Consider the following 25,232-nt stretch of genomic DNA (forward strand, 5'->3'; position numbering starts at 1 on the left):
TTAGCACCTTCAGAGAATCTAACAGAAATCATTAACAGGTATCTACTCTTGGATTTCTGAAARGCAACTGATAAGGTCCCTCATCAATGCCCTGAAAAAATAACGGCAGTAGGGTAAGAGGAAAGAGTCTTCAGATAAATAATTGCTTAAGAGACAAACAGTGGGAATAAACACATGGTCAGTCTTCACACTGATTGCTAGGAGAATTCCATGTGATTTGTACTAAAATCTATTTAGTTTAACATCCATAGGTCTTCTGGAAAAGGGGGACAAACAGTGAGGTGGCAAAGTTTACTGCTAATTTACTATTCAGGATTGTAAAAACAAACAACAAAACAAAGGTAGTAACAGCAAAGCATTGCAAAAGGACTTTTCCCTGTTGAACAACTAGGAAATGAAATGGCCAAATTCAATGAAGATAAGTAAGTGATGCACCTGGGGGGAGAGCAGGAAGAAACAGCCCTAGGCTCATGTAACAACAGACTCTCAAATTCCCTGTGGCCATTCACAAAAGGGATGCTGGAGCTAAAGCAGTTCTTCGTAAACTTCAGATTGATGTTCAGAAACATTAAAAGTAAAAATCTTGGAGCAAGAATTATCAAGACGTTATTAGAAAGTTAAATTTAATCAATATAGAAGTTCATGAAATACCTACACATCGGGCACCATGTCAGTCCTCCAATATAAAGAAATCATATGGTGCAAAAGGCACGAAGCAGCTTTCACCAAAAACATTTAAACAAAAAAATTATTTGCAGCCTGGAAAAGAGCCAACTCAAGGGGCATATATGAGGTAAATAAAAGGTAAATGTGCATTCACTGTGTACCACCAAGATAATATTGTCTCTAGGATAGAATTAAGGGGCATCACATGAAAGTGTCAGAGTCAAGTTAAAAACCAAACCCACACTAGTCAAAACCAGAACCAGAAGTATATCTTTAGAGACCATGTTCTTAGTCCACAGCTTACCATAGTAGTATATGGCAAGGGGTTTTACCAGACTCCTAAAAGCAAATTAATGGAAGAGAAATCCACTCCCTCCTTCCCCAAATCTGCTCATCCYTAGGAGCTGGGGGACTATCACTACCTGCTCACCCATTCTTCCTCTTCCCTAAGCATTTACTCTGGCTTCCGCGGGAGTAAGCAGTAGGAGACAGGATAACAGTCTAAAAGGTTCTCAGTAGTCATCATTATATCCATTCCAAAAAGAAACATGTGTTATCATCATTCTTCCAACATGCAGGGTAATGAACAGTTGGTACAGGAGTTAAGCCTTCTTGAGCCAGTATGACTCCTGCAGAGATGGCATACCAGGAACTGATGACATATGCATCACAGACTGCAAGTGTTTTCACCTTAGTCCAGATCACCTTCAAGCAAGGATGGCATACTGGAAGAGAGCCTACTAACAAGCCACTGCATATGTGCTCTTCATTCAGATCCTACTGTAGTAGTAAGCTTTACAGGTACTTTCTTCTTTGCATAAAAAGGACTACACAACAGCATCATGCATAGTTTTTTTTTTTTTTTTTTTTTTTTTTTTTTTTTTTTTTTNTTTTTTTTTAAGACAAAAAGTTCTTGTAGGTGTAGAAAATTGGAGGGACTTGTTGCCCTTTCTAGGACATGGTGCAAGGAATATGCTATTTGGTCTCCACATGACACTCCCCCCCCCTTCCCAAAACACCCCAGACCTATTAAAAAAAAATTGCTATTACTACATTAGTTCTTAGCTAAAGAACTACTATTTCAGCTATCACGTCTACTTTTAAAACCACGTCTATGCCAATACTATACATTACATAAGAACAAAGAGTACAGATGCCAGCTAGAATGCAGAGCACATTTTGTAGTGGTCCTTTATTTCAGAGAGAATGAAGCATATATACACACACACACACGCCCTTGAAAGCTGTGAATATATATATATTTATTTTTTTTTGCCAGAAAATAACTTGGCTGGGGGCTTTCTAAAGAATAACCTGCATTCTTTGCTCTTGTCACAAGCTATATAGATATTCCAAGTTAGGAAGATTTTAACTGTAGCAGAAACTGCCCGAACAGGTGCTTTTGGTAATCATACACTGCATGCCTAAAAAGCTAAATAAACTTTAATTATAAGTTAAGATCATATTGCCGGATAGAGCTACATCTTTAGCCTATCTTGCAAACATGTACTTGTAGTATTTCATGCCATAAGTTTAGTCAAATCTTCTCCTCATAAATAATGGGGAAAAAAACAGCAAGCAGCACAAGTCTGAGAAACTCTRTATTAAGAATGGCTTTGTTCAGGGTTCTAACGCACCTTCAGTAGAAATAACCCATGAGTATCTTAAGTGCTCTGCAGAATTTAACATATTCAAGAACTGAAATAGGCTAGTGTCAAATGCAACAAGCATCACAACTGCATGCTAGGTAACATCCTCACTCTCTACTTGCAGCACTGCATACCGTTACTCTGCTAATAAAGCCACAATAAAACTATCTAAAACATTGCAAAAAAATCATTTAAGTACCATAAGTGGAAGATACATGTAGATACAACTATACAAAGAATACTACAAGAATATGCATACAGAATTTAGATACAGAACAGCCAAAAATGACAGCACTGTAGATTGATACAGTATTGCTCCCAGAAGGTCATAATCCACAAGACACAAGTATTAGTAAGGGCAAAGATTAATACTACACACACAAAAAATACTTTCTCAGAAAGTGAGACTCCCTACTACAGCTTGATGCAGTAGTTCTACAGAAGTATATAAATATCTCTTCAACATAAAAACATGACAAGTCAAATCTGAAAGATAAACCAAATTTATTTAAAACAAAAAATTTAAGACACTGCTATTGCCAAGATCGCAAAACAAAGACTCTTTTACTGATGTGACAGACAGCCGACTTACAGCAGTTACATTAATTCGGGGAAAATCAGGTTGTTTTACACCACTTCAACTGATTACATGTACTTTCATTAAGACAAGTTGGCTCCCCTGCCCTTCCCTCCCCTTCCCAAAAGAACAGACAAAAAYATCCTCTAAAAATGCACACGGAATTTTGAGATGCGTGATTGAAACAGGAACCCATTGTCCAAAAGCCTGAAACCTTCCAAAAAGGTTAAATCCTTTGTTGTTTCAGCCAACCCTCAACGGGGGAGCTACAAGCACAACGCCGTCACCTCTGACAAAGAGCATCGGAATATTCCTTTTGGTAGACTAAGAAGAAGGAAAGAAAAGTTTAAATTTACAAAAGTATAGTTGACAGAACACACCTGATAAGCATGTGACCAAATTCAATCATAAAACACACCAGAAACAACTACAAAAGTAAGTTTGATTTTACAACTTAATGGTATATGGAAGAGATCAATACAATTAATACAAAGTCTTTGGACACTTTGTACTTCCAAAAGAATGCGCCTGAAACTTTTGTCAGACCTTGGCCCCATAAATACCTATTTGAAATAGACTACTGTAAGTTAATGTTGTTTAGTTAAAAACACACATGCACACCACATCTTTCTGTAGGAATAAATACACATAAGTTCTTACTTTATAAATCTCTTCATAGGTTTCTTCATCAATCTCTATTGTTGTTACAGTTTCTTCCACATCACCCAGAATCATATTTAGATGCTGATCATATGCCTGTAGGAATKAAGCCAGTTTATTATTTTTACAAATTCAAATACAAGCCCATTAAAATAAGAATTTTTGAGACTTCTGGAACGAGTTTGACTAAAATGTGCCACTATGTTAACGCAAAGTAGTACTACTTACAGTTAAAATTTCGAATATAAATGCCAACAAATCAGGACGCAGCAGCACAAGAACAAAACTCCCAAACCCACACACATATTCACAGAAACACTCTTCCAGGACATGGCTCTGAAGCTTTCAATGAGAACACATGCAAAAGCTCTGACACACACACTTATCTTTGTCATTTATTAACAATGAACAAGCTGTACATTCTTTGCCACCACTTCAGCCTCCTGAAATTATCTGGGGCTAACTTCACACACATGAAAGCTGCTACAAAAATTTTAAATAAGCAAGTGTTCCAAACACCTTCCAAGAGCACACTACAAACTATACTATAACCAGATCTTCATGGATATGTCCTCATCAYTGAGGTTTCAAATGAGCTGTAATCCAGTAAACATATGGGACAACTGGTTATCTTCCCCACCACAGTACAGTACTCAGGAAGGATGACTGACTCAATAGGAAACATCAACCTAATAATGACATATCACTATCAGAGAAGAATGCACCTAGATAAATCAGATTTGYAGACAGTCAAGCTGAGTATATATCCTATCATACCTTCAGTAGGTGTACCTTAAGAGTAATTAATTTGATAACTATAATCTCATTCTTATTTTAATCTTAAATAGACCTCAAAGTACTTTTACAAGAGATCTGCATTATTACACTCATTTCATAAATATAAGAAAAGAAACCAAAACCAGTGGAAAGAATTGCTCGGCTTTATCCAGAAGGCTAAAGAAAAAAAAACAACAACAAAAAAAAAAATACATCTCTTGAATCTTCAGAGTACCATTTTATAGCAGATAGTAGCGAACAAATTAGATTTTGCTATTGCCATCACAGAAAAAGCTTCTGTAAAAAGGGTTCAAACCCTGTTATTCAGGCGACCTTTAACTTATCTTCTCTAATCATCTTTGCATTTTTTTAATCACAAGATACAGTTACATGTGCTTTTAAACTATTACACAAGTTTACCTGTAATATTCTTTAAATTATGTATTATGAAGACTACAGCATACAAAATAACACTTAGCTAGGTAAGCATGGTAGTGTTATGAAAGTGTTTTACTTACATGTAGTCTGCCCCTGAGCTCTCTGTCATTCCTCATTTTAACATAGATTCGCTCATCTAGGCTGAGCCTGATAAGATCAAGCGGCTCCTCTACAGTATTTGTTGTTTGTTGCTGAAAAGCAAAATTAAAAATAGAAACGTTTATACAGGACAAGTCTGAACTTCTCCATTCCTCAGTATTGGTGAGGAAACACAAGAGAAACGGGTAAGAACAACAACAAAATAAAAAAAACACCCAAGAACTCTAGAACATTCTTTCAAATTCAGTTGACTCCTAGGGCAATTGAKGTTCCTGCTCTACGAATGCTTAGCAGCACGCACAAATTTAGTCAACGTACTTGAGCTTAGGCTACAACGAACTGTGCTTCACAGACGCTGCCAACGAGGGAGGCYCGCCGGGCCCAGGCGCCGCCGGCGGCCCCGGCACTCACAGCCCCCGGGCAGCCAGAGCCCCACGGACCGCCGAGCTCGAGRCGCCGCCGCCATCTTATGCCGGCGCCCCCCGGCGGGGGGCTCCGTCCCCGCTATGGCCGCGGGCAGGGAAGGCGGCTCGCCGCGGCGGGAGGAGAGGAGGAGGGCGCGTGGGCAATGGCGGCACGAAGGGCCGCCCCGCCGCCGCGCGCAGAGGCCGGGAGCTACGGTCGCGCCGCGGCGGGGAAGGTCTGCCCGCCGCGGCGGGGAAGGTCTGCCCGCCGCCGCCTCCCGCCCTGAGCGAGGCAGCCGCTCACCTGGTCCACCTCATCCGCCATCTTTCAAACCGCCTCCCGCGCCCTCCCGCGAGACTTTATGGCCCTGCCCCTTCCCCTGTGGCGGCGCGGGGAGGCGGGCGGCAGCGGCGGCCGCGCGGAGGGGGGACGCGGCGGCAGAGGCGAGGGACAGCTCGCCCGCCTGCCCGCCCGCCGCCGCGGCAGCCCCGCGGCGCTCGCCTCCGCCGCCGGGGCGCCATGGCCAGGAAGCGCAAAGCGGCGCCGCGGCCGGCAGCTGCCGGCAAGCGGCGCCGCGGGGGACCGGGGGCGCCGCGGGGCGAGGCGGAGGCGGAGGCGGAGGGTGAGTGCGGGCGGCCATGGCGTCTCCGGGAGGCGCCCTGGCAGTCTGTGCCCCGTCCCGCCGGCTGCTAGTGCGCAGGAGGCTTTTGCCAGGGCAGCGCCGAGGGGAATCCGGCCGCTCTGTAAGGCGAGAGGTGGCGGCAGGCGCGGAAAGCGTGAGCTCGGCGCCGCTGGGCCTCGGCSCGCCGTGGTGGTGTCACCCGTGCGTGGCTGGGCGGTCGTGGTGGGAGGTCCGTGTCCCAGGACGGGCCTTAAATAAAGTTCTTTCAAGTAGCTTTACAAAATAGTAGTTGTCTGAAGAAAATAATTTCTTGTGAGTGCTAAGTACGATGCTTGTTTTTCAACTGCTCTCATTGACAAGACTGTAGGAATCTACATACTTTTGCCCACTACATTACTATGATTATTTTCTTTTAGCTGTTGTTGTTCAGTTATTCTCTATTTATTATGCAAATGCTCAAATGATACTCTTTGTGAATATTCACTTTCTTCTATAGGTGGTAGGTAAAATGCTCCTCTAATGAACGATATGAAGGTATTGCTCCTAACTGTGGTATAGATGAGATTTCATCCTTTGGTGTATCTTCCTTTCTTCTAGTCAGTGCAGATGATTTTGAAGAGAAAAAGCCTAGTACAAGAAGGAGCAACTCAAAAGTTCCAGCTAGAAAAAAGGAAGAAGACTGTGATACAGGAGTTTGCAGCTCAGCAAGTACCCCTTCAAAACAAAAAGGGGTAAAATTGCTAATAAAAGAAGAAAATAAGAAAGCTACTAGAAGTAAAAGGTGTCATAGCAAAGAGGCAATGTGCAGGTAACTTCACTTACTGTTTGTTGTTTGAGCCTATATGAACTCTTTATGCATGATTATATGTTTTTGTTCAGAGCCCAGTGCTGCTAATATGCATGTGTAGCTTAATTTATGCGGAGTTGATCCTGGGGAAAACAGTCTGTGGGGGAAGCAGATATCTGAGTCTTTTCAAATTCAATAGTTTAAACCCATTTTTTTTCGTTTGTTCTAGTTTTTCAYGGGGCTAGGGAGGTTTTATGGAACGAGCATGTATAGAAATGTTGCTGTGAGACTCGAGTTTACAGTTGTCAGCAGAAACCTTTAAACATATCACTCCACTGTGTTTTTAGGAATCCAAATAWAAGAGCAATGTGGTCTTCCCATGGAGGTCGCCATAGCAGAATGAATTAATCTGAGGACATGAAACTGATTGGTTGGTCTCATTTCACTGTCCAGATGGAGCCTAGGGTATTAGTGTAGTGAAACAGAAACAGTTCTAATTTCAGTACACTTTGATGAGTGAGAAAAAAATGATTCATTGAAYTAGTTTTGCAAGAATTAATTTGTACAAGCTGTTCTAAAGGATGGGACCTTTTGTATGTTCAGGCATCTTCCTTCTTGGAAAACCTCACAGAAGCAGGACCAAAGTTTGCACTGGAAAAAGTGTTCCRCCCAGTGAGCCCATGAATGTTTATGGCACAGATGCTTTGCTTTGCAGAGAAGGCGTCTATGGCTTAATTGCCAAATATTCAAAACCTTTGCATTTGTTGTTACTGTTACAGAGGTCATGCTTCATTTATTTCCCTATTTTTAACATTTCCCTTTGTCTATTTTTTTAAATAAACAAGCACCTACAATTCTTAATGTTAAAGCCATTTTGATGCTTTCCATAGTGACTCACTGAAGCCCCCTCAGAAGGAGATAAATTTGAAGAGAGAATCTCCTGTTAAAAAAGAGGTGGATGAAGACAATGATGATGATGATGATGATGAAAGTGAAGATGAATGGGAGGATGTGGAAGGTACCAACTGTTTATTGCATGTTTATTCATTTTAATGAGCAAATACTCTTTTATACAATTTTTTTTAATTTGGTCATTGAGCCATTTCTTATTTTGATTCAGGTAGGTGAGTTTTGTGTACTTAGAGGACATTCCGTGTGCATATCTGTATTTTTTAAAGTCGATGTCTTACARTAATGTTAAGAATTGTTCCAGAGTAGAAAAAAAAACAAAGCAACTCTTGACCTAATGCAGTGCCATGCATTTGATAACCTATTGGCTTATATTAAACTGCTGCCTATTATAAATCAGTTTATAGTTAAACTATTTACAGCATTTTTTTCAGCTGTTTGGTTATCCAGTACCGAGAGAAGCTAAGAAGGAAACCTTTTGAAGATTCAGAACTATGACTTCCTAGCAAGGGAGAATGGAGATGCAACCAGCTGATCTTTTTGGTTACGTGCCTGTCAACAGACTGTGATGAGAACCATGACAGTCATAATCTTTATGTTTTGCTGCTGTAGATTTATGCCTTCTCAAGGGAACAGCTGTCATTTTCTTCTTCTCCACAAACACTCTTCAAGTCACATTTGCTTCATTAACTGGCCTTTTTCCTGTTTGAGTTTTTGACAGAGTGACTTGCCATTAGACTTTGATCTGGTTGCTCAACAGCAGGGTGACTAGTATCCCACTGCTGAGCGTATCCCACAGCCTGAAACACCTGAGCAGACACTGTGCTAGAGAAGATGCAGGAACTGGTAATTATGGGGCATTCTGTTTGTAGGTTGAGTTTGAGCAGATCGGTCAGATGGGTAGGTTCTTAACCCATTGGCAGTCCTCCCTAGAATATCCATTCTATGCGGATTAATAATAATACTTTRTTTTTCCAGAACTCCAGGAACCTGTTGTGGATAAATTAGAAGAAGATGCTGTTGTTCCGCAAGCGGCGTTGCCAAGCAAACCAGTTGAGATAGAGATTGAAACCCCAGAGCAGGCGAAGAAAAGAGAGAGAAGGTAAGAACGGGCAAGGTGGTGAGGGGCAGTGAAAGGATATTTAAAAGTTGAAAATATGCCCAGTGTTAACTGTCACTATTTTGTTCTGGGTAGAAATCCCCAAATTGTACAGACTGTTGACTTGGAATGATTTGAGATAATAAGATGGAGGACAGTTTACATGCAGAGAGGACTTTTCTCCTGACGTTTTTATCAAAAGTCGTCAATGAAAGTTGGTGTGAATGGGAGCTTTTCTGCTTCTTTGAAAATCAGGCCCAGAACTTCATTGTTCTTTAGTGTCCCTATTTCCAAACTAAGGATARTAAGTTTCTTAATGGAGAGCTGTGGATAGTGTTGTTTTACTGTAAATATCTAACAGCTAAAGTGGAAGACTCTGGGAGCCCATACCTGAGGGGTGAATAGATGGAGTCAAATGAATGACATCAGCATCTGGTAGCATTCTTCCATGGCAGCTGGAGGCCTGGCAGTGTCTCACGCAGTTGCAGTGTGGGCACTTGTCTCAGACCAGCCTTTCATTGCAAAGCATCTAGAATATCTATTGCCTCCCAAGTCAAAAGATTTCATCAATGAAAAGAAAACTGTTCATCTAGAAAACTGAATGTAAGGATAGAAGTAATTTAAAACAAATGATTCAGAAGGTCAGTCAGTATGGAGCTGTCCAAAGCAGTCTGGTAGGAAACTCTAGGTACATAAAGTTAGGTGGAATTTAGGCAATTTGAATGTATCTGAGCTCTTAGTAGTCAGCTACATGGAGTTTATATCTTATTAGTCATATATATCCTATATGCCTATTCACATTAACTAAACATTTGCCAAGGGGGCACAGAATATTATCTGGGACGAATTCTCTTTGTGAGCTGATAAAGTTCAGGAATCTAGAAAGGCAGGTCTGTAGGAAACCACAACATCCATTTCTTTTGTAAACTTACGCAGAGAAAAAAGAAAAGCCGAGTTTGAGGTGTATCTTCGGAGAATGATGAAACGTTTCAACAAGGAGGTTCGTGAGGACACGCATAAGGTATTGCTCACAGAAAAATCCAGCAGAGAGAAGATAGAGCATAAAGATCTCTGAACTGATGTGTAATGAAGAAAAAACTACTTCTGATCAAAATAATTTTGGGCCGTGGTTAGAAATGAAAAAATGAAAAAGCCGTAGTCCAGACAAATGCTCTTAGGACTTTTCTTAAGTTGTAAGTGGAAAACATCAGTGACTGCTTTAGTCTAAAGCAAAATAGATGTGAGCAGGTGTATATTTCTTCACTGAGCATGTATTTACTCATTTCTGTTGAGGTTAAACTGTTGGTCAAATGTAGATCTGGAGACACGGACAGGGTCTTAAAGGCTTTATTGTCTTCTTGTGGTGATCTGAAGACAGCCCTGTGTCCACCCTGTATACTCTTGAGAGGCTTCATTGTTGCCTACCTATGTTAAAGGAGTAGTAAAGCCCTCCATATCTTTACTGTGGACAATAATTCTAGCAAAGCATGTGAACTCACTGTAGAAACTTTGGTTTCTCTCAGGTTCATCTCCTGTGTTTATTAGCAAATGGTTTCTATCGGAACAGAATCTGTAGCCAGCCAGATCTTCTTGCTATTGGTCTATCCATCATCCCCATCCACTTCACAAAAGTGCCTGCAGGCCGAGTGGACCTTCTCTACCTCTCCAACTTGGTGAAATGGTAAAACTCTCTCTCCTAATCCTGCTATCCTGTGGAATTTAGAGTCACAGTTAAGGGAGAGGGATGGATATAATTATCGATTTTCAGTGATTTCTCTGATTTTAAAAACAAGGATGAGAAACTGTCTTTTTAGTGAAGGAAGGGAGCTATGAAATTCATGAATACACTTAGGATACTAGAAAATAAATAGATGTCTCAATTTTCAGGTTTGTTGGAACCTTCACTGTCAATGCTGAGCTTTCTATTGAAGAAGGAGAGCTGCTTCAGTCCACCTTGGAGAGGCGCTTTGCCATATATGCTGCACGAGATGATGGAGAGTTGGTTCATGTAAGTGGCTGGGAAATGCAGGGTTAGCTGCTGAGTTTGGATGCCAGACCGTTGCTGTAGATCTGCCAGGTCATACACCAGGTGGTATTTGAAGGATACATTTGGAGAAAATAAATTGATAATTTAGGTGATTGCCTGACTTTTTATTTCTCTTGTGTTTTTACCTGGAGTCCTTCTGTGATTAAATTCTTCAATTTGAGCTGTGTCTGACTGGAACCCCTAGTTCTGGTAGTGTCCCTGCATGTTCCATCTTCTGCAGTGGATGGCCTTATGCATAGTGTATAAAGTAGCTTATTCCCGAGTATAGTTTGGCTACTTTATACTAGTTTAGCAGTATAGATTGAACAAAACCAGCTTCATACATTTCTCCTGAAATACTAATTTAAGTGAGGAAGTTCTTGGGCTTATTTGGGCAGAGAATTTCTTTTATGGATCTTTGAGTTAGAAGATGGGGAGGAACTGAGGCAGCATAGTTGTTTATTATCAGAGCAATCATCAGAAGCCAGAGGAATTGAATAGCTTGAGCCCAAGGCTTGGAAAACAATTAGACACTGCAATCATTCTGTGGTGGAATTCAGCTGAGGGAGGAAGTGAAGTTAGCCATTTCAGGTCAGAGATTTTGGTAAAACAAGGAAAGGAAGGAGAAACTAAATTGACAGGGAGCATTTTAAAGAGCAGAAATGAGCTGTTCCTTCACAGATGCTTGGCCTGCAGTTCTGCATGCGTTGTTGATAAAGTGGAATGTTGCAGCTTCTCTGTCACAGAATGGGAAGTCATAGCTGTGGTGGGTTTGCAGCCTCACTGTGGAAATGCAGAGACACCACTTGCTGGAATGGAAGGAAAAAGCGTAACAGACACTGCTTGGGCATTTATTAACAGCACCTTCTGTTGAGTCCCATGCAGAAGGGCAGTTGTCAGGTCACAGCTGTTAGTCACTGAGCTGTGACTACTGACACTCTGTGAGTGGCTGGTGTTTTTACTGGCTTCAGCTGATGATCTATGACTGGCCTTGGCCTCCTTTTTGGGGGGGGGGGGGGGAGATTCAGTCTTTTTATTTCAGTTTGCCTCCAGAATGAGAGACTGATAGGGAAGATAGGATTTGGGCAACTTAATGTGTCTGCTCCAGCAGGACGGATCACTGAGCCTCCTTAGGCATGGGCTCTTCATCCGTGAGACAGAGATAACAGCAGCCCCCCTTTTACTGTAATGTCATAAATAAGAGCCAGGGAAGGCTATGCAGCACTTAAGACACTAAACCAATTTGGCTACCTACATATCTGTGTCAGTATGTACAGAACTGTGTAAAAGGTAGGAATGAAAGTAATGTGTGACAGAACCCAGATGGTAAAATAGTTTTAAGACATTTTTCATATGCTTTAAGAAAAAAAGAGGCTAAAGGTCCTTTTTTTTTCTTTTGCAGATATTTTTAATTATTCTCCGAGCATTACAGCTGCTGTGCCGTCTTGTGCTGTCTCTTCAACCTGTTCCTCTCAAGGAGACAAGAGCAAAGGTTAGTTTTCATTAAGTGGTTGGAATAGGGAATATGTCACTGTGGGTCAGAGAAAAGGAGTGAAAAAAATTTCTGGCTGTTGAAGCTCAAAGGGAATCGCTTGTTACATGAAACCAGGATGATGACAATGTTTTTTTCTGTAGTGCAGAAGACACAGAACCTTAATTTTTAGGTTTCTCTGTTTAAAAAAAAACTGTCATTTTGTGGCTTAGATAAAGACTTCTCATGTGTCAGTAGTTTTAAATTTCTTTAAAATTTTGACAAAAAACACTTGCCACTTGAGTAATATTTCTGCATTTATTTTATGCCATTTTAATGAGTTAAAGTAAGTCTAAGCTTTGTCACGTGTTGTCACAGTATTGATTTTAATTAAAAAAATTTAAATATTTAAAATAATTAATTTTGAAAAGCTTTATTTTTTACAAGAAAATGTGGAAGTGCCCTTAATTTATTTTTGAAGAATTCGTTTTATCCATTTTATCTTCCTTCTGCAATGGCTGTCATGGAGTCTAAATAACAAGCTGACTAACTTCAAAGTCAGCTAGTTTGCAGATATAGCTGCTTTTCACTTTACTGCCTTTACTGAAGCTCAGAAAACTGAACTCAGATGTTGGAAGTGGTCATACGTCTCTCTCCTACCGTTTGTTTGAGGCTTTAGAGTCCCTGAGAGCTGCAGACTGTGCTTGCCAACCTTTGCTCTGCATGCACYTTGTGTAGTTAATTGAAGCCAGTTTTCCTAACATATGCTTAGCCACGGCAGAAGTGACATAGCCTCTTTCTTTGCAGGGGAAGGGCTCATCTAAGAGGCAGTCTCTCAGCAGTACCTCTGAAGGGCAGGAGAGCTCTGCCACAACACCCAAAGCACTGGCAAAAGAAGGCTCCTGCAAAAAAGCCAAGCACAATGAGAAGTCTTCAGAAAGTGAAGAAGAAAACAGGGAGCCGAAGAAATCAAGCACTGCTCAGATGAAAAGGCCATGCAAGTCAAAGCTGACTACAGAAAGCCAAAAGCAGAGGGAACCTAGTAATGAGGACTGCAGTTCAGGGGGAAAAGATAGGCCAGTCAGGCCCAAAAACAATCTCCGGAGACGAGTGGCCTCCAAAGTGTGTTACAAAGAAGAGAGTGGAAGTGATGAGGGCAGTGTTTCTGACTTTGAGATTTCAGAGGAGGAGAGCAGTCTGTCTGATGAGGATTTTGAAACTATACCTAAAAAGCAGAGGCGGTCATTGGGCTCCCAGAAGTCAAAGGTAACGGCTGATAAAAGCCTGAAAAATAAGACTTCAGATCTGAGGCTATCCAAAAATTCACGTGAAGCTGAGCCTAGACCAGCAAAAAGTACAGCTACTGCCTTGCCTACTGCACAGAAAAAAAGAAACAAAATAATTTCTAGTGATGAAGATGATGGAGAGCAGGAGCTGAGAAAAGTGTTGGACACAGACCAGTGGCTGGAGGTTTTCCTTGAACGTGAGGACAAGTGGGTGTGTGTAGACTGCGTTCATGGTAACGTTGGCCAGCCCCAGCTGTGCTTCAAGTATGCCACAAAGCCGCTTTCCTACATTGTGGGGATTGACAATGATGGGAGTGTCAAGGATGTGACGMGAAGATACGACCCAGTGTGGATGACCGCAACGAGGAAGAGCCGTGTGGACTCTGAGTGGTGGGAAGACACACTACAGCCATATAAAAGTCCCTTTGTGGAAAGAGACAAGAAGGAAGAAAGGGAGGTAAGGGACACTTGGTTATTTAGATTAGGAGACAAGTAAGGTTAAATAACCTTATTTATTCTGAAGAGTCTAATCCTTGGGTCCTCATTCAGGCAAAAATCGTTAGGAAACATTTTGTGAGTAAGGAAGTTCAATTTTGAGCTTGAACTACTGAATATGTGTATGTTTTAAAGGGATTGTACAATGATAGATTCAAGTAATAYCAAATGGAGGCTGTTTAGAGAAATCTGGACAGCAAACATACATAACAGTCTATATTAGAAATCTGCTAATATGGTTTCTGTACTGCGCAGTATTGCTCTTCTTGGGGAGAGTCTTTTAAAATACATGGATCTCGGTACRCAGAATCACAGACTAGTTGAGGTTGGAAGGGACCTCTGGAGATCATCTAGTCCAAACCCCCTGCTCAAGCAGGGTCACCTGGAACACATTGCCCAGGATCATGTCCGGGCGGGTTTTGAATAACTCCAGAGAAGGAGACTCCACAGCCTCTCTGGGCAACTTGTTCCAGTGCTCTGTCACCTTCACACTCAGCAAGTTTCTCCTCATATTCAAATGGAATTTCCTGTGTTTCAGTTTGCGCCTGTTGCTTCTTGTCCTGTCACTGGGCACCACTGAAAATAGTCTGGCTCCATCCACCCTTAAGATATTTGTAGACATTGATAAGATCCCCTCTCAGTCATTTCTGCAGGCTGAACAGGCCCAGCTCTCTCAGCCTTTCCTCATAAGGGAGATGCTCCAATCCTGTAATCATCTTCATAGCTCTCCAGTGGGCTCTCTCCAGTAGTTCCATGTCTTTCTTGTACTGGAGAGCCCAGAATTGGACAGAGTACTCCAGACGCAGCCTCCAGCCTGTCTAGGTCTCTCTGAATGGCAGCACAGCTCTCCTGGGTGCTTCAGTTCTTTGGTTCAACTCATTTTCTTAAAAGGCTAGTGCAAGAGAAAAACACTCTTCTTTACGTAATTCCTACAGTTTCAAGTTAAGCTTCAAGACCAGCCTCTGCCAACAGCAATCGGAGAGTATAAAAATCACCCCCTTTATGCACTCAAGAGGCACCTCTTGAAATATGAAGCCATCTATCCTGAGTCAGCTGCTATCTTGGGGTACTGCAGAGGAGAGGCTGTCTACTCCAGGTGAGTGATACACATTTTGTCATGTGTGCCTGTGATTTTTATAACAAGCAGTTAAGGGCATTGTAAGCATGAGCCTTTATAATGTGTGTGTGCATTTTTGCAGCCAGGCCAAAATAGACTAGGGATTTTAAGAGCTAGTTTGCTTGAAGACTACCATGGTAGCAGTGGTAGGTTCCAGGCCACATGCATAGACAGGAGGAGGCATGCAGCTGCTCAGACAGCATTTGCGTGCTACTTAGATGTAGCTTTTTTACCKTACTGGCATGTGGATAGCAGTTTGGGAGTCCCTAGTTGAAATCATTGCTTCTCTCTGCCCCCTTTAGAGACTGTGTACACACACTGCACTCAAAGGACACTTGGCTGAAGCAGGCTCGAGTGGTGAGGATTGGAGAAGTGCCCTACAAGGTAAGAGCGTTTGAGTCTCTCTTGTGCAGTGTCTGTCTTCTAAGGCTTGAGCTTGATTCTGTTGTGGTTTTTGTCTTCCTTCCATTGGCAGATGTATGTTTCTCACGCTGTAGCATGGCTTGTGGTAGCCTCCGGCTGTACTGTGAATCTGTACACCCATTGTGCCTATGGTGTAGTCTACATAATGCCCAGCTATTGGCCCTTCCTAACCCAAGGGTATCTAGTTCAAAGGCATCTCAGAACTTTACATGAACTGGAGCATCTTGGCTCCCTGTTGCATRTAGGTGCCATGGGTTATTATGTATAAGCAATAGAGACTGAAGTTAGGAAATGGACTTTTTTTTCTCTCCCAGAGCCCTCTCCTTTGATATCCCAGGAAAGTCTGGAATCACTGGCAGTTTGTTTCTATGGTGTTACAAGTTTGGCCATTTTATTTACACAGATGGTGAAGGGATTTTCCAATCAGGCAAGGAAGGCGCGCCTTGCAGAGCCAGCAAAGCGAGACAAAAAGGACCTGGCACTGTTTGGCCTCTGGCAGACAGAGGAGTTCCAGCCGCCTGTGGCAGTGGATGGAAAGGTAGTCAGGAAGGCAGCAGGCTGGGGTTAAAGGAAGTGTTTTCTATTGGAACTGTGGGCTTTATTTTTCCAGAAGTTGTTGCATGTTTCAGAGGTGAGACCARTCAATATGAAGGGATGGTCAAAACTTTAGTTAAGTCTTTCTGTCCTGAGTACACATAAAGATGAGTGCCAGCAGTGCAGGCTGCTGGCTGTCTAATTTAGTTCATTTAATTTGCCTGCTTTGTGTTTGTTTTGCTAATTCTTTACATCACAGCCTTAGTAACAAAGCATGGATAGTGAGCATGAACTAGGATATCTGTGGAGCTAAAATCTAGGCTTGTGTCTTGTCATAGGAAAATTAATAGAATACTGCTGTGCAATATAGCAGAGCAGAAACAAAGGAAAATGTTTGAATAGCAGCAGGTTTTTCATCTATCTGTGGAGGGCAGGAGGTGTCACCATTTGCTTTTTAATTGTGCCATATTAGGTTCCGCGGAATGAATACGGAAACGTCTATCTCTTCTTGCCATCCATGTTACCAATCGGCTGTGTACAGCTTAGACTCCCCAACCTCAACAGAGTGGCGCGGAAGCTGGATATTGACTGTGCTCAAGCCATCAGTGGATTCGATTTTCATGGAGGCTACTCACACCCAGTGTACGTGAAGCTGCTTTGCTGCAGCTGAAGGATTTTGATGTCCTGCCAAAGTTGAATTAAGTAGGATATGTCCTGCTGTTTGTACTAGCAGCGGCAGTGAAGTCAGTGGCCCTGGCATACAGCAGTGATTTTATATGATTTAAGAATCTGCACTTGTGTGTGAGAATAGGTGATGAATTACACGGAGTCTGTGAGACAGACAATCTGTTTTGTTAATATTCATCAGCCTTTGGTTAGTCTGTGTCAGCAGGCATTTGCTCCCTCTCTTTTTTCTTTTAGTAGCTGACAGAGGATTGTGTTCTCCTTCCTAGTACTGATGGCTACGTTGTTTGTGAGGAATATAAAGAAGTACTTATTGCTGCCTGGGAGAGTGAACAAGCAGAAATAGAAAAGAAGGAGAAGGAGGTGAGAATGACTTCTGCAGCTTCCTTACTGTTACTTTTATTAACTCAGTTTGATACAAGCTGAGAACAGTCAAACATGTGTTGGCTGTATAAGTGGTAGACAGAGCTCAGTGACAGTGAGGAATTTTTTGCATCTTAAATGCCCTGTGTTGAGCTTGCTGTCAGCACTGTAGTGGGATGCAACACAAGTGTGTAGCAATACTTGGAACAGCTTTCCAATGGCTACTGGGAATCAAAAGTGAGGAATACACATAAGAGGATAAACTTTTGGAGGAATGTGATCTTCAAAGTCAGGGCATATGTTAGAAAGGGACAGTAATTCRTATGTAAACAGGTAACTGGACAGCAATAGATTTTAAAAGGTAATAGCCCAGTAGGATTCTTGGGAGTAGTGTGTGGATTTTTCAGAAAGCAATTTTAGATCCTGAAATACATTGGTCTAAATACATTGGAACTTACGATAGCAAAGTTTTCTCTTTTCAATGACAACCCCGTACAGAAACGTGAGAAAAGAGCTCTGGGGAACTGGAAATTGCTGACAAAGGGACTTCTCATCCGAGAGAGACTGAAGCAACGCTACTGCATCAAGGTATTCTGCATATCTGCTATTAGTGACCTGTTTTGCAGGGTGATATTTCCATGTCAAGAGATTTTTCTTCCAGTACTTCCAGTGTTTTACATTTTCACTGGTAGAGTGCAGGACTTCTGGAATGCAATTGCTCAATAATTTTYCTTTCCTGTTGTTAACTTGTGAATAGCAACTAGTATAAAAATATAGCTCAGAGATTCATCTCAGTTATGTCCATGGAAGTCTTGTTATTCTTTAACAAGAGACAAGTGTTTTCCAAAGTATCACTGTTTTATATTGCTCTTCTGTTTTGACATACCCACTTGCTTGATTTCTTCCTCCAAGCCAAGTAATGTAGCTAACAGGATCAGAGTAGTCTGCCCTTTGTCATGTGATTTAGTTCATAATTTTTACCCCATTGTGCAAGGTGAAAAGCAGGGTCTTTTTAAAGCTGGCTTATTTTTATTCTTTTGCTACCAAAAGTATTTTGCTTATGTTGAGAGAATGCTTGACATCTAAAAATAGAAACATGCTGCTCACACTGCTTTGGATGAGAAGCCCAAAGCAGAGCAGAGCAGTCAACTTGTGCAATGTCTGTAAGTATCACTATGGCAGAAGATGAGCCTTTGTAGAAAGGGCCAATTAAGAGTAACTTCTAGAGCTCCTTTTCCATTTTCACACCTGTTTTTTCTAGACTGAGCAATCAGCACCTGAGGCAGAGAAACGAGCTGGATTCTCTTCTGATGAAGAAGGAGGTCCAAGTTCACAGACTGCAGTAGAGGATGTGGCTATTTCTTGGCCCCAGAATCGCCAGGTAGAGAGGCAGAAGGAAGAGAAGACAACCAGGAAGAGCAAGCGAGAAAAGAAAGGAGAAGCAGCGCAGTTGTTTCCCTTTGAGAAGCTGTGATGAGAACAAGCATTTCTTTACCACTGCCAGATGCAAGGATGATGGTGTCACCATAGGAGTATGCTTTGCCAGCTAAGGATTTTTAGCCTTCATTGTGTTTCTGAGCTGTCAGTGACCAACCTAGTTCAGCATCAAGAATTTCTGTTGCTATCACAGAAAACCATGTTCATCCTTTTATCCTTGGAGTCGTAAGAAGCAGATGTGGGGTTGTATCTTCTGAGAAGAATACTATCTATGCACAGCTGGGTTTTTTTTACTCCCTTTTATAAGTATCAATGCCAATAAATCTGTTTTCTTTGGCATTTCTTTAATTGTAACAACCTCTTCCCATTTTTTCCTGCTTGTCCAGAACTAAAACATACAGCTACTAGTTAACTGTCTGAGGTGCTAAGTCCTCTTAGATGCTTCCATTCATATCGTATCCAAATCAGTGGCAAGGTAGAGCTCCAGTCTCACCAGTTACTTCTTTATCACAGATAGGGAAACACTTTCTCTAAGGTGTGAAGGAAGATGTGATCAGTATTTGGAGGAATCTGAAAATTTGCTTGGTAAAGAATACCTGCTTTTTGGGAAAACTCTTTTCAGCTCAGGATCAGAAATCTTGCAGACCAGAAGGGGGTAGCCCTATCCCCATTTCAAACATCAGGTTAAACATGGCATCTTAAGTCATTTTAAAAAATATTTGTGTGTTTTGGTTTGTTTGTATGTATGGTTTGGTTTTGTATTAATACCAGGTGGTTTTGTTCTGGAGCATAATGTCTAAAACTGGCTGAGTGTCACTGTCAGAAGTGAAAGTCACTGAAAACAGAGAACTTTTGTAAATATTATTCAGTATCTAAGCACTTGCAAAGTGGTAAGAGAGGAATATTAAATCTACAGAAGCTTTTCCTCCAGTTTTATAATAGAAATACTTACTGATCTGTCTTTTGCAGTGATTTTTAGGACAAAATGACACCAACACCATCACTTTAAAAGTAGAGGGGGATACAGTCCATTCATTGCTGGGCATTGTCACAGGGGAAAGATTGAAATGTAAGAAAATGGTTTTCATTTAAATATGCTCACAGGAAAAAAAAAATCTATTTTTATACTGTATATATGGAACAAAATAAAGTATTGAAAAAGATTAATCTTGTCTCTTACCTCTCTCTTCTGGCTATCTCATTTTTCCATAAGCAGCTCGGTTTGCCAGGAAAGATTCTTACACAAGGATTAACAACCAACCAAACATCTCAGCTGCTGTGCTCTTATTTTTTCACCACAGCATTGCCAGAAGTTAAAAGGTCAGATCCCAGAATTTCCCAGCATTGGCTGATAGTGAATTGTTTTAATGTTGATGGTCTTTTTTATTTTGAGTTTTTGTAGTCAAGTCCTATGTCAGTCAGTCAGTCAGTCCTGCATGACTTAAAGAAAAATTCAACCCTTTCACAAGCATGTAGAACYGCAGCAGGCTAAGGACATGGTTTCTCCTGTTACTCATGGTGCAGATATGCAGGATACACCCTGTGATGAATACTTTGAATGTAAGGATCTAAGTCCAGCTCCTGCTGATATCAGTAATTTTTCACCCATTTAAAACAGAGTGGGTATCAGCTATAGCAGAGCAACTCTCCACTTCTTAACTTGTGACACTTCCCATAGATACCCAAAGTTACGAAGCTGGCCAGCGCACACACACAGGCTGCGAGGAAAGAGAAAGTAACTTCTGAAGGCGGGAACTTACTCTCCTTAGCTGTATAAGGAACCAACCCTAACTTAAGATGCAAAAAGTAATATAGAGTAAATATACCTTATGGGAGAGCAAAGCCAAAACTAGATTATTGACATACCAAGTGATGTACTGTCAAATTTTGGTAGGGAGGCACAATAAGGATTGCCGCAGTAGTTCCTATAGAAACCTTGCTTGTGTACATACAATGAAAGCAAGCCCRGGCTCCTCCACCGTGCCTGTCATGGAAAAATACATTCTTTCCTGTGGAATGTATTTTATTTTGCATCATTCCCGTGCACAAACTAGTATATAAAAACTAAGTATTTTAAGCTTCTGACTATATCAGTAAACCTCCAGTTCCCTTAAAATATGTTGAATTGGGGGCAGGTTTAGCTTGGTTAGAACGTGGTGCTGCTAATGCCAAGGTCGCAGGTTCAATCACCATAGGAGCTACACTGAGGGTTGGACTAGATGCTCTCCAGAGGTCCCTTCCAACCTTACCATGCTATGAATTAAGTCAAGTTGAACCATCATGCTTTTCAAATGATCCTCATGGAGGTAAGGTAGTTACTGTTATTTAGTAAGTAATGAGGAGTAAAGACCACAGTGGTCCGGGACCAACTGTCATCAAGTGGACTTGATGTATGTGTATGTGGACTGGAGAACTTGCTTCCCAAGATGAAAAAATATTTGCAGGCTGTATAAAACTCAACTGCATGTTTATCTAAACCACCAGTAGAAAACTAGTTGGTTTAGAAACTACAGATTATATTCCTCCATTTACTTGGACACTATCCAGGCACATGAAATACACAATAAAGGCACTCAAAAAAAGAAGCCTACAGACAGCCTTTTGAAAATCATTTTTATTAAATATACAAAAGTTCAGCACTTTGTAGAAAATGTTTTCTCCACCTCTGTGGAGAATGGTTGTAGCTTCCTGCATAATTTGTATAACAGCACTCCAACACTTCTGGTTTTCTCCCCAGCTAARTGCAACTCCTCATTTGATGGAGCAAAAGATGCGTTAGAGTGGCAGAAATAGATTGTTCAGTCTCCCTAACACACTCCTTGCTTTAGACTAGTTCTTGTACTTCAAATAGCCTTGCACTCACTACCACTGCTTTCACCAGCAGAACTGGGCCATGAAAACTTGAGGCTGAAYTCATAGCGTTAAAATACCAAAAGAGCGAGAAGAATTAAGGCTTAAAAAAACACAAAACAAAACAAAACAAAACCTTATGTTTTATAAATCAATTCTCTGTTTTAGGAAACATTTGCTTTTACATATGTTAAAGTAAGTTCTTTTGGTATGGGGAATGCATTTCTCCTGACACAACTGGTATTCATAAATATATTTACTGAAGACATTTCCTGTTTGTGTACTGAATTATGCGTATTTAGAGAAAAAACACCAAAGTGTAGGTTGGGCACATCTAGAAGCTAGTCTGTGGCTGGGAAGAGACACACTTAAAAAACAGTGCTAGATCATTTACAACTGCAAATACTGGTGACAGCAGAAATATGTAAACATGAGTAATCACAATACTACATGAAGGCATTATGTTAACATGATATAAAGCTCAAAACTTAGGTTATTAAAGCTTATGAAATCAAGATAATATGTTTTCATGATTTAATTTCATGGAGCATTTTCATCGTCTTTCCTAAGTGAAATTCAAAAAAGAAACAGCATACATAGGAAAAGCACCAAATATTTTAAAGAACAACATACATTAGATTTTAAAAGTTAGTAAGTTTTGTTTCAAGGCAGCAGGTTTTATTTTTAAAGACTAGTCAAAGGCAAGTGACTTCTGAGTATCCCTTTAAGCAAGTGCAGTTCAAAGTTAAGGTTTTGAAATACTTATGCAACGGTAYAGTCCATGCTGCCACCCTGGATGCCAAACTAACGACTTCAGAGGCTTTTAAGTTGGGGAAATCAGTGCTTCTGATAAATCTGCCCTGCCTTAGAACACTGCTAACCTGACCACTCATGACTGCCATTTACTTTTCAAATAAATCTTCAGTCCAAAAGCATACGTTATACCTAAGCATTGTGTGCATCTCAGAAAAGTTGTGTTACTTCTTCGAACACATACACTTCAAAATGCATCAACAAGAGAAGTGTACGTGACTGTGTATAAGACGCAAAGTGTCAGAGGGAGGGATTGTCAAAGACAGGTATATACACATATTTCCTAAGGACTTCATATGACAGTCCATGTGGTGAATCTGACCCTTTCTCCCTATAGACAAGGTGTCCCACTGTCAGTGAAGACTTAACCAGTTCTTAATCAAGGGAATTAATAAGTGGTAAGAGAAAATCTGCTTCTTCACTGATTTATAATGAATGCAGACACTCTAAAATGCTTTGTTCCTCAAGTCAATTTTGACTTCCTACAAAGCAACATCCTAAAATAGTCTTACTTTTATGGGTAAGTGTGTCAATAGTAACATCTCAGCTCCCTCCCAGGCTTTTGGTGCACGCTGCCAAACTGCTGTATCTGGAACAGAAATGTACTTGAAAAGATTCTAACCAGGACTGAGTGCAAAACCTGAGCACCCCCATCTCACTGGTGCTTCTTGGGTGGAACACGAGATTTTGCAATCACAATTGGAACTGCAGAGAGCAACCCGATCAGCAAAGCCCAGAGGGGGCGGTAGAAAAACCAGCCAATGGAGATTGTCAGGAGAGACAACGAGCTGGCCACGCAGAAGGCAAAAGCTTTTAATCCAATGTTAACCAGATCTCTCACAACAGGAAACCAGTCCACTGTAGAAAGAATTAAACACAAGATAAAGCTGTTGACAAGATGACCATTTACCAGAAGGTCCTATGTTGCTAATAATTCATTGCTAGAATTTGCACACCAACTATTGTGGTCAGAAGACTCAAGTTCATTAGAGCATCTCAAGGCATTTGAGCAACTTCATCTCTTCAGACAGGAAGTCACCCAAAAGCAAGTTAAAAAGTCTTGTCCAAGGCTTAAGAGGCATGGCAGATGCCCTAGACTCGTTCCACAGCTAAAAGGCTACCATACAACACACAAACACAAAAAAGTAATTTTTGACAAGAGTATATCTTGCAGGTGCATGTATATACATAGTAAGAAAAAAGAGAGAATGCTCAGGTACAAAACACATTTCCAACAATTAAGAACTGATTTCAAAGCACATGATAGCTTTGATGCTTGAAATTTATGCAAATTTGAGGCACCCTACAGCTCTTCTGTAAGTTTTTATTCCAACATTTTTGTAAGTTACAAGAATAAGCCAAAAACTTATTTGCTGTGTGTTCATGATACTGTAGACATGGTACTAAAATAGAAATAATGCTAATTAAGACCTTCTTGGGGGAACCTTTTGTAAATGGGTACAAGATCATGTTGCAGCACCTGGAGTTAACTTGAAAGAACCAAACCAACTTGTGCTTTGGCTTCTGATTTTGGTAAGCATTGTGAACCTCTAAGTGGCAAAGAGCTATTTTTATGTATATATATACACACACACATACATATACATATTTTTTATGTTCAACCACCTGGTTCTGGGATCCTATTTACTGTCTCCAGTTGCCTACAATGACTTTCGGAGCCCAATGCAAGTTCAAACCAGATTTTTCTTGCCCTCCAAATTAATCTTTTATTCACATTTGTAATTAAATTCCAGGTACTATAACAYTATTTCTAAACTGTGGTACTTTTTTGTAACAAACTTACCCAAAGTGTAAAGGATTCGCGTCATTAGGTTGATGCCTACAAACATTGCCAGCCAGCCTGCTGCACGGAGGGCCCAGGTCTTCATGGTGTTGCTCTCATGCTCTTTTTGAAACACCTCCTGAAAGTGAACATGGTTACATGCAGYCTGATTCAATTTCTTTTCAGATCCCTGTTTCCAGTGCATTACGAGCAAGTCAGAASCAATAGCGTTTTAGCTGTTTTTGAATTCTCTGGTAGAAGATACACTGCAGCTCATTCTGTAGGGTCTTAATTTTAGCAGTAATATCCTGGTACATTATGACAGATTCCAAAATGCAACACAAGGGAAACGTGCATCCTTCTGACCAAGCTAAGAAAACCAAACAGGCATTTTCTTATATGCTCTGTAACCAGAGAAAAGGTGCACATTTTTTGCTGCAAATAGATATATTGAACTTTACTGTGGAAAATAAGGTATTAAAAAGTAAACCTAACAAGGAAGAGCGAGCCAATTTCAGTAAATCTGGAGGAAGAACAGAGAAAAGGCAACAATATCTACCAGTGGCTATAGGAAAAATATATGAAAGAAATAAAGCACCATGTGGGGGAGGGGGAGATACCTATGTTTCATTAAGAAAAGCAAAGCATTTATTTGCAAGAAATCTGAGTAAGATTTTTCGGTATGGGGTGTCTGCCCCTCTCCCTCTACAGAAAAGACACATGCTCTAGGGATGACCAAGACATCATAAAACCGCTCATGGGAAAAGCCATGCGTATGCCTGATTTCAACTTAATCATTTGTAGTGACTACTTTCAGGGTAAAAGTCTGTCTAATCAAGATTCAGAGCTCACAGCAGAGAACCAATTCTGTTACTACTCTTCCAACTCAAAATGAAAACCTCTTTAGCTGTTTTGGGGAGCTCCTGTAAATTCTTGTCATCTGGGTTTTTTGCAGCAGGGCATGAAACAATCACTAATGGAAAGCAACCTACTAAAAGGAGCAAATGAATCACCAAATTGCTGGAATATGCAGGACTTATTGATGCATAACACATTGCCTGAAGGTTATTGAAATGTTTCCTGCTCAGCCAGAATAGCAAACAGGCCTAAACTCTCTGTTAAGAGAGGCAGAAGAGAAGATTGCTCCTACAGCTTGTTAACTAAAGCCTAGGTTTTATTATTTTTAAATACAACCTCTTAAAAGGCAAGCATGTGAGTGTGCACATGCATATACACACACACATATATATAACACACACACA

The 25,232-nt window shown here is 40.9% G+C and overlaps 3 protein-coding genes across 5 annotated transcripts in view; 1 reads left to right on the top strand and 2 right to left on the bottom strand.

Annotated features, from left to right (window-relative positions):
* Positions 1–2,800: 2,800 nt before the first annotated feature.
* LSM3 (LSM3 homolog, U6 small nuclear RNA and mRNA degradation associated) lies at positions 2,801–5,643 on the bottom strand. Its single transcript, XM_085324114.1, has 4 exons — positions 5,575–5,643; positions 4,848–4,958; positions 3,553–3,648; positions 2,801–3,216 (listed from the first exon to the last, which is right to left on the bottom strand). The coding sequence occupies exons 1-4, from the start codon at positions 5,593–5,595 to the stop codon at positions 3,136–3,138; spliced, it is 309 nt and encodes a 102-aa protein (XP_085180240.1). The 5' UTR covers positions 5,596–5,643; the 3' UTR covers positions 2,801–3,135.
* Positions 5,644–5,669: 26 nt separating this feature from the next.
* On the top strand, positions 5,670–19,691 carry XPC (XPC complex subunit, DNA damage recognition and repair factor). Of its 3 annotated transcripts, XM_085324082.1 has the most exons (16): positions 5,670–5,893; positions 6,491–6,701; positions 7,571–7,698; positions 8,568–8,691; positions 9,625–9,709; positions 10,212–10,369; positions 10,576–10,696; positions 12,117–12,206; positions 12,993–13,928; positions 14,902–15,062; positions 15,386–15,467; positions 15,910–16,044; positions 16,513–16,682; positions 16,994–17,087; positions 17,586–17,675; positions 18,349–19,691. In XM_085324082.1, the coding sequence occupies exons 1-16, from the start codon at positions 5,791–5,793 to the stop codon at positions 18,559–18,561; spliced, it is 2,901 nt and encodes a 966-aa protein (XP_085180208.1). In that variant the 5' UTR covers positions 5,670–5,790; the 3' UTR covers positions 18,562–19,691. The 3 variants fall into 3 exon arrangements, with proteins under 3 accessions (XP_085180208.1, XP_085180219.1, XP_085180228.1); XM_085324093.1 differs by lacking the exon at positions 15,910–16,044; XM_085324102.1 differs by lacking the exons at positions 17,586–17,675; positions 18,349–19,691 and having other exon boundaries at positions 16,962–17,051.
* A 1,432-nt stretch (positions 19,692–21,123) lies between these two features.
* Positions 21,124–25,232, bottom strand: part of TMEM43 (transmembrane protein 43) — a 13,913-nt gene continuing 9,804 nt past the window's right edge. Inside the window, exons 11-12 of the mRNA XM_085324122.1 lie at positions 23,992–24,109; positions 21,124–23,045 (exon numbers count right to left, since the gene is read on the bottom strand). Of these exons, the coding sequence (XP_085180248.1) occupies positions 22,843–23,045; positions 23,992–24,109 (321 nt within the window). The 3' untranslated portion in view covers positions 21,124–22,842. The remainder of the gene's footprint in view (positions 23,046–23,991; positions 24,110–25,232) is intronic.

Source organism: Rhea americana, unplaced genomic scaffold, assembly GCF_003343005.1.
Source record: "Rhea americana isolate MKP2758 unplaced genomic scaffold, rheAme1 scaffold_120, whole genome shotgun sequence".
Classification (NCBI taxonomy): Eukaryota; Metazoa; Chordata; class Aves; order Rheiformes; family Rheidae; genus Rhea; species Rhea americana.